This window comes from Sceloporus undulatus, chromosome 1 (genome assembly GCF_019175285.1).
Source record: "Sceloporus undulatus isolate JIND9_A2432 ecotype Alabama chromosome 1, SceUnd_v1.1, whole genome shotgun sequence".
In the NCBI taxonomy this organism is placed as follows: domain Eukaryota; kingdom Metazoa; phylum Chordata; class Lepidosauria; order Squamata; family Phrynosomatidae; genus Sceloporus; species Sceloporus undulatus.
The window spans coordinates 271,565,865-271,575,309 of NC_056522.1; the positions used below are offsets into that span (position 1 = coordinate 271,565,865).

At 39.6% G+C, this 9,445-nt stretch overlaps 1 protein-coding gene across 2 annotated transcripts in view; it reads left to right on the forward strand.

The window, feature by feature from the left end:
• Nucleotides 1–220: 220 nt before the first annotated feature.
• UEVLD (UEV and lactate/malate dehyrogenase domains) overlaps nt 221–9,445 on the forward strand; it is a 20,295-nt gene continuing 11,070 nt past the window's right edge. For both annotated transcript variants that reach the window (XM_042446661.1, XM_042446662.1), the window contains exons 1-6: nt 221–385; nt 3,681–3,765; nt 4,745–4,810; nt 6,638–6,801; nt 7,367–7,502; nt 8,403–8,521. In XM_042446661.1, coding sequence (XP_042302595.1) covers nt 344–385; nt 3,681–3,765; nt 4,745–4,810; nt 6,638–6,801; nt 7,367–7,502; nt 8,403–8,521 — 612 coding nt within the window. In that variant the 5' untranslated portion in view covers nt 221–343. The remainder of the gene's footprint in view (nt 386–3,680; nt 3,766–4,744; nt 4,811–6,637; nt 6,802–7,366; nt 7,503–8,402; nt 8,522–9,445) is intronic.

Consider the following 9,445-nt stretch of genomic DNA (forward strand, 5'->3'; position numbering starts at 1 on the left):
TACGTTTCAGTACTATAATGTTCCACTCCTGAGCATAAGTCAAATTCTAATTCAGATCTGCCCTCTGCCTCCAAGGCCCGCAAGATGGAGGCTCCCTTAGGGTTAATGGCTGAGGCAACCCGGCCTAGCTTCCTGCTCTCTGAGAAAGGAAGGGAGGAGAAGGTGGAAGAGGAGGCCTGGGGGGCTGGCCCTACCTAGGCGAGGGCGGGCTGCAGGAGGAGGGGAAAGGGGCTAAAGGTTGCAAGGCCGGCCTGGCTGCCTTCTTTCCCTTCCCTTCCCTTCCTCTGGCCGCCTTGCTGCCTCTGCCCCCGAAAGAAGAAGCGCCGTCGCCCTTGGGGACGCCATGGAGTTCTCTGAGGAGAAACTGAGGAAATGCCTGACCAAGGCAAGCGGGCCCTAGAGTGCCAGCCTCCATTTTGGGGGGGATGTGGGGTGTGTGATGGTGGTGAAGCCCTCTGATCCCCACTTCCTTTTACTCCAATGACTCCCAAACTTTGGGCCTCCAACTGTTTTGGACTCCGACTCCCAGAAACCCCCAGCCAGAAGGGCCAGGAGTTTCGGGGGATTCTGGGAGGTGTAGTCCAAAACATCTGGGAGGCCAAAGGTTGGGAGCCATTGCAGAGTTAGGGCTGCCCCAGTGAGAACTGGAGAGGGCTCCTCTTTGCCTTGACTGGTGTGCAGAAGGAGCAGCGTGGCCAGGGGTCCTCTTTTCCCCCTCCAGGACCTGGCCTTCGTTTCAGAGGAGTCCCAAAGTGACTAAGACTAAGAGCTCCTTTTCCAGGACTTGTCCTCCATTTCAGCCTTCTGTCCAGGAGGAATCCCAAAATGTCCTCCCTTTTGAGCAGGACTAAGAAGCATCAAGCTGAGCAGACGTCCTCTTTTTCCAGGATCTGTCCTCCATTTAAGCCTTCAGTCCAGGAGGAGTTCCCAAATGTCCTCTATTTGGAGCAGGACTAAGAAGCATGCTTTGACATTTCTGGGAGTGTTTTGAGGGGTTTTTGTGTGTGTGTGTGGGGGGGTGTTCCTCCATTTTTCTTGAATGTCCTACATTCTGGAGTTCCTTGCCCTCCTTTGCAGTGAGGACACATGGTCACCCTGAGAAGGAGGAATTGCTGCTTGTTACTTAAGGCTCATTCACACAATGCAGTTGTAGTGCTATAGTTCTGTGTTTAAAGTGCTGTGGATTGGTCCTGGGATTTGCAGTTTCAGGAAGGACATTTAAAATTCCCAGGCAGAGAGCTATAGTGGTCAACAGACTACAGATCCCAATGTTTTATAGGGTGGAATCATGGCAGTTAAAGTGGGATAATAGCACTATAAGGGTATAGTGTGAATGGCCCCAAACATCATCCGTTGAATTTCCCTCTCCTTGTGCTGGTGTACCTTCAAGTCATTTCTGATTTACGGCTACCCTAAGGTGAACCTATCATGGGCTTGGCATCATTTGTTCAAAAGTGACTTGGCCAAGGTCACCCAGTGGGTTTTATGGTTTAGCAGGTCTTCAGAGATAGAGCCAAGTGATAAAACCATTATGTTACCCTGGCTCTCTTCTACAAAACCAATGAAGGTACAGGAGCCCTGTCCATTTTCCATTTTGGCAACGCCATACTTGCTTCCTGTTTTTCTGTGGGCCAGTTGTTTCCTGTCTGACTGTCACAAAAGTGGTAACATTTCATCCTTTCTCCACAGATCCAAGGCAGATCCACCCCAGCACCCCTCATTGTTATTTATTCATTTGTATTTGTTAAAGGGGGTCAACACTGTTGTGGGAATCTGGAATTATTCTGCCATTTATGACTCTTCAGTCCCAACCTGTCATGGTTATAAATGTTTCAGATAGTGAATGCAACCTCAACCTAAGATACATAAAAAAATAAAACCCCAGATACACCATAATAAGATCCTTCAAATATGTGCAAGCCAAGCTCTCTAGATCACTAGAGGTCTTCATCAGGCTAAGGTACTGACAGTTAAGCACAGGGGAAGAAATAGAGCTTGCTCACTCCGGTAGCTGTTGCTCCATTGGTGGATTTGGGGCTTTTTTTCTTCTTCTTCCCACTGACCAGCAGAGCTGTTTTTGTCTTGTGTAAAAAAGGAATGAAATGTCTTGATCAGTGGGGGAATTGGTCATTACAGTTTTCAGTTATCGCAACCATCCTAAGCCTACTGTAAAAATGGCATGATGTCTAGTAGAATCTAATCCATTTAAATTTATTACTCTTTCTCCATTCCTTCTTAAAACTCTCTTTAATCAGACTTCTGCTGCATCCACACTGCAGAATTTATGCAGTTAGATACCACTTCAACTGTCATGACTGCATCCTATGGGATCTTGGGATTTGTAGTTTGTTGTGGTACCAGAGCTTTCTGCAAGAGAAAGTTAAATATCTCACAAAACTATAAACTATAAATATCTCACAAAACTCACAAAACTATAAAGCCTAGAATTCCATAGCAATGAGCCATGGTAGGTAGAGCAGTGTCAGATTGCATTAATTCTGCAGTATAGATGCAGTCTTAGTGAATTTAACATCAGCTCCCCCTTTCCCCTTTTGCATAATACCTTTCACAAAGTAATGAAGAGACTTCACAATTGTGTACACTTTGCATTGGTCACCATAAAATGTATAGTTTTTCTCTTTTGTTCATTGTTCCCACAATCAAATTGGCTCCCTCCCACAAGCCAACTTTTGGACTGAATGTAGAACTCCCAGTGCTTTATACAATATATATAGCAAGAACAAGGAGATCATAAAAATTAGTTCTTATGGTGAAAGTGAGGAATAAGTTTAAAAAAGCCTTTTGCACTTTCAGTTCAATTCTCTACATGATTCAGAAGTGAGACCATCTGTGTACCATGCAATTCCCTTATGGATTAACTGTGCAGCATTGCAGGATCCTGCCTCAGTATACTCAGAAGTAAGACAGCCCTACGATGTTCAGTAAGATTTACTCACAAAACAGTGGGCATAGGATTGCAGCCTTGATGTGTATATAATATCTGTTAAATCAAGGATTCAATAGACTATGAGAATCAACGTGGTGTAGTGGTCTGAGCACTGGACTATGATTCTGGAGAACAGAGGTCGAATTCCCACTTGGCCATGGAAACCCACTCGGTGACCCTGAGCAAATCACACTTTCTCTGCCTCCTCAGATGGCAACTGCAAGCCTTCTCTGAACAAATCATGATAAGAAAACCCCATTATAAGGTTGCCATAAGTTGGAAATACCTTGAAGGCACACAACAAGAAGAAAAAAACAACAAATCACTAGAATATCAAACTTTGACATTCTGAATATATGAAGCTTTAAAATGATGAATGATGCTTAAATGCATGCTTAACAATGACGCATGTTTTCAAAGAACAAAAGTGGTACTTTAATTGAGAAATGAGAAGGTTTCCTTCATTAGTGAAACAAATATCAGTAATAAATGGTAAGGCCATCTTTATACTTATATATGCAGTGTAAGACCCAAATTATGTTGATTGTGTTGACAAAATAATCAGGCTCACACCAAACTAGTAATTCAAAGGAGGCAGAAGCTTGCATTTCCATGTATTTAGGATTTCAGCTGTAATGATTAATTGCTTAAGTATATTAATAAGTGTTAAAAGCAAGGCTACAGCAAAATAAAGTTGTTTAAAATAACAGGATTATATTTGTTTTGTTTCCAGTATAAATTTCGAGATCTGACCATAGAAGAACTGAAGAGTGTAAACGAATTATATCCAAATGTCAGATTTGCCATGAGCACCTATTGTAAGAATAAAATATATTATTATTCTCAGTATTGGATAATGTGTTAGCATGCAAGGGATCCAAGTGTGGATTGTTTTTGCTTTAAACTTAAGACATGTGTTTTTGCCTAGGCATTTGCTAGCTACCCTGATTGTTAATAATTATTGCTATTATTTTTATTGGTTGTTTTTATTGTCCCTTGTTATAATTTTATTTTTATTTCTATAAATAAAATTATAATTGTATTTATTGTTTTTGTGAAGCAATTTTGGATTCTCTGTGAAAATGAAAAGAGGATATAAATTTTCCTAATGAATAAAAATAGTGATTCATATGTAGTTGTGACTTGTAGCCAAAACAAGTACTGTAATTTCAAATAAAAAATTTAATTTTTCTTGTTAATGTTTAGACTCGTTGACAGTATAGACCTGAATCAAACTGCTAATCTTAATAGACCTGTTAAATAAATAAAAACGTAGTGTATCAATACTTTTGTGAATTCCATTGTTTCAATGGGTCTCCTCCAGCTAGGGACTAATAGTCACTTTTAGGGTATCATGTCAAGTATGATCCTGTGCATGTTTACTAAGCAGTACACCCATTGTGTTTAGTAAAAACTGGGGGGAGGGGGGAATAAGTGGAATCAAATTTCTTATTTGAAACTTGATTGTATCCCTAATTATTATCATTTATCTTTTCAAATTATTGGAAATCAGCTGCAATTTGTTTTAGATTCTTGTTTTTGCTCCTATATTATATACTATAATATATAGTAATTCTATTTACTGTGCTTCTTTTTACATTTTGGTGTGTTGATATTTTTGCTCTGTTTTTTAAAAATTTTCTTGATCACTTCGATTTTTAAAGTAACTCTGATACCTGCTAAATGATAAGTAATGCTGATATCAAAAATGAACCAGGCAGTATTAACATTAAAGACATTTAAAAGAGGAAAAAATGAAATATGTACATATATACAAATCAGTGTTCTGAATTTCAGCTTTCAAGGATGGGTCTCAGAAAGACCTTCTGAATTTTAGCGGCACTGTTCCAGTAAAATATCAAGGTAAATACAGTACAATATTTTTATATTTACTGATAACTGGTTTGTGAAGTCCTTTTAACAAAAATGGCAGCAATAGAAGAACTAGACAAGATAGTAAGGTGTAAAGATATACAATTGACATTAGAATCATCCAAGGCATGGTATTCCCCATCGTTATATATGAATGTGAGAGCCGGACAGTGAAAAAAGAAAATCAGATAAAAAGAAAATCAACTCATTTGAGTTGTAATGCTGGACAAGAGTGATGAGGATATCAAAAACAAAAACAAATGTGTGCTTGAACAGATCAAGCCTGAAATACCCCTAGAAGCCAAGGTGATCAAATTGAGACTGTCATACTTTGGCCACATCCTTAGAAGGTGCAACCCATTACAAAAGTCAATAATTCTTGGAATGGTTGAGGGTAATAATAAGAGGGGAAGAACACACATCAGGTGGCTAGAATCAATTAGGAAGGTCACGGGCAAGAATCTACAACATGTATACAAAGCACTGGAGACAGGGGGTCTTGGAGGTGCCCCATGCACATGATTGTTATGAGTCAAGGTTAACAACAAACATAGAATCATAGATATATGGAGTTGAAAGAGACCACAGGGGCCATCCAGTCCTTGCCATGCAGGAATACACAGTCAAAGCACATGCATTGTTGAACAGCTCTTACTGTCAGAAATTTCTTCCTAATGATAAGTGAAATCTCTTTTCCTCTCTTTTGCTGCTCTCTCCAGCTGCTTTCCATCTAATGTAAGGCATGATCACTTTCATCTTTATACTTATTCCAATCATAGCCAACATAATGTGTCTTTACGTCTAATCCTGATATAGCCTCCTGTTCATGATTTCTCTTCTGTACTGCTCCATTTTACACACACACACGCAGAGTTTTTTGTTTTCCAAATGAAACTCAACTTTTTGTTGCAGCCTGAAGTAACACTATGTTCAATGTTCATGGGTGATTTTAGGGGATGGGGATATCCTGTTATTATGTTGAATGTACTTCTGAAAACCTTGTAATTCTCCTCAGCAGGCTGATGCATCCATCTCATTCCTTAGTGGTTTTGTTTTGGCTGCTTAATTTGGAGTTAGAATAAATGTTTCTTAATCTGGGGATGCTGAGACAGTCTTCAGCAGCCCTTGTCCGGGTGGCTCCAAAATCTGAAGCAATGTGGTGGTGGGAGAAAAAGTCTTCTTATTTGTGGTACCCCATTGCCTTGGAATACTCTCCCTACGGAGTTCATCAGACACATACACTGATGTCTTTCCAGTCTTGTCAAATGCTTTTTTTGTTTTGTTTTTAATTCTTTTACCTTTCATTGTGCTTCATTATGTTATTTTATTCATTTTAAATAGATTATAGTGTTCTTGTGTAATCTGCCTGGGAAATATTTATTGGGCTGTTTATATACTCTTGGAGTAAGTAAAGTGTCCTTTCAATAATAGAGGCAAATGGTAACATACATTGTTCAGTAGCAATGACAAAAAAACTTCCCCTCTCTGGGAAATGAGACTGTTGAAATGATGAGGGTTTAGAGGACAAGAGAGGAGACTGGGAGGGGACCTCTGTAAGGCAACTGAGGAAGTGAAAAAAATCCTAGAATATGAAAGAGGCCCCTTATTCCTTAATATTATGTGGAGAGCTGCCCTTTTGTATTGCTAGCTTGCACTTAATTCTAATTGGAAAACCATGGGATTTTTGTGGGCAGTAAAATAAATCCAGCATATCGGGAACCTGCCAAGCTTTGGGCTAAAAATCCAATGTACATTTTAAAACATTTACATAATGAATCAAGCAGATATCATAGTATCTTGTATGTTATATCTTGACAGGAAATTCTTACAACATTCCAATTTGCCTATGGATTTTAGATTCTCATCCATTTACTCCTCCAATTTGCTTCTTGAAGCCCACAGCAAACATGGGAATTTCTGTAGGAAAACATGTGGATGCCCAAGGAAGAATCTACTTGCCATATTTACAAAACTGGAGCCATGTAAGGATATATGTGCATTATAAGAAATGCTACTAAAATCAGTTCAGTTTTCTATATCATACATATACCTTAACTGTGTAAATATGCATCTTTTAACATGACATGTTCATGTTAAATTAGAAAAAGACAAAGGCCCGGTACAGACGGGCCCTTTGCGGTGCGCCCATGACATGCTAGGGTTGCTCGAGGGTGGGGCATGCACAGGCCCCGCAACCCTAGCATGTCATGGCCGTGCTGCAGCTGCACAGCGCCGTACAGACGGCGCTCGCAACAATAACGTTGCAGCTGTGCTGCGTCCAAACGGCACGATGCAGCTACAGCGTCACTGCGTAGTCTCTGGCGCTTTGCGGTGTCGTAGCTCCTTTTTTACTGTGCAGCAGCACCGCACAATTTGGTTGCTGTGGCACTCCTGCAAAGCAAAGAGAGGCGCTGGGGAGGCGCTTCTTATTGGCGCTCTGTGCCGCGCCCAAGTTTAGAAAAATGAAGTGCTCTTTTTTTTTCTGTAGAATTTCTATCTGTTTGAACATTTATTTAAAATCTGATTCTCATCATTTTTGTATTTCAGCCACAGTCAATGATTGTAGGGTTGATAAAGGAAATGATCATGAAATTTGAAGAGGAGCTCCCATTGTATTCATTATCCTCTGTTGATGCAGCTAGACAGTTGGAGTTGCTGTCTTATATTGCAAAAATCACTGAAGGTTTGCATCTTTTTAGGAACTGTTCATCTGGTGTGCATAAATGTGACCGGTCATGTGTTAGAAACGTAAGAAGCTACCTTTTTCTAAGTCAGACTATGGTTCATGTAGCCTGCTAACTGGCACTGGTGCTTCAAGGTTTCAACTGAGAGATTTCCCTGTCTTACTCAGAGGTGCTGGGGATTGAACCTAGGAACTTTTATATGCAAAGTATGTGTTTAACTCCTGAAACACAGCCCCTCTCCTCATGTTGGAGGCTTCTCTTTAGGGTTTTACTTTAAATGCCCAATCCAATGCCCTGTTCAACTATAGGAAGAAAGCTTAAAATCCAAAGGAAGGCTGGTGCAACAAAGTTCCTTGTCTTGTTGGCTCATCTATGGAAGTCTTTCCCCTAAGAAAATCTTTCCCCTAAGGCTCTGCAGGTTGAATGCATTGCAAAGTGTCTGTTAGAAGCTGGGAAATGCCCATGGGTCTTTTTCAACTAAGCCAGAGCTTAGAAAGTTACTTTTAAAAGTAAATAACTCCAAGCATTGCTCAAAAGTAATTGTAATAAAAGACTACTGCCACCACCCCCTTTTCATATGAACAAATGTACAATTAAATTAATTGTAACTGATTATTTTTTCAGAGTAACTGTTCAAACTATGATCACAACCTCCTTGTCAGATAGGTCAGGCTGAGAGACAGTGACTGGTTCAAGGTCATCCAGTGAGCTTTGTGACCCAGTAGTAACTTGAACCTGAGTATCCTAATTCCTTGGCCAATGGTTGTAATTCTAACCATTATAACACAATAATTTCAGTAGTTAAAATTTGTTTCTTTGGATCCAATAATGTTTTCTAGGCAAATACGATATTTACAGTTCTCTAGACTTATTATATAATTTATCATTTGTGATTTTAGGTGAAAACAACATGCAATCCAAGGGAGATGAGAAGAAAAATGACAGAGAATTTAATAAAATTACAATAGTTGGAGCAGGAGATCTGGGCCTTGCCTGTGCACTAGCTATTTCAGCAAAGGTATTCAAATCAAATGACTATACAGTATTGCTTCTGCAACAGAGTAATTCAAGAAACAGAATAATTCAAGAAAATGTACAGTATACTTCACATATAAAATTTAACTTTTATCTAAAATTCTCTTTCTCTCTGCATATGTATGTGTGTGTTTGTCTTTGTGTATATATATATATATACACACACGGAGAGACAGAGAATTTTAGATAAATGTTAAATTATTGAAGTAAAAATTAAATCTCACACATTGATTTTGGAGAGAAAAGCATTCTCTCTCTCTCCCTTTTTCTACTATATATATATATATAGAGAGAGAGAGAGAGGATGCCTTCACAAAATACAGTACATTTAAATCAGGTCTGGACACAATTAATTGATCATACTTTATACGTGTAGACTTACTAAGAGCTGGAGCTTGATACTGCATTTTCTGAAAACAAATCGAAACCTCACTGTCCCCACGGCCCTCTCCCAAGGTTGGCTGAACACCCATGGGCTGTCCAGACTGTGGGATGTCAAACTGTACTCTGCAATTATTATTATTATTATTATTATTATTATTATTATTATTATTATTATTATTATTATTTTGCTGCTGCTTGCCCACCATGCATATGCACCATCACACAAACACATCACCATTGACCTCCAATTACCTCCCTCATCCTACCCAGATGCCATTCCATTTGACACCCATATGGTCGGCCACACAGTCGCACATGTGATGCCCTCCCTGTACATGCATTGGTGTGCTCAGTGGCAAAGCACAGTCATGGACGCCCCCAATACATACCCCCTTCATCTCATGCCCCCTGTTGGATTATCTGGTTTGTGCATGTTGTAATTATATCCATGGCATTATTGGGATCACCTTTTTCTTTGCCACAGTCCTGTACTGGTGCAGGGCTGTTCACATGCCAGTATGAA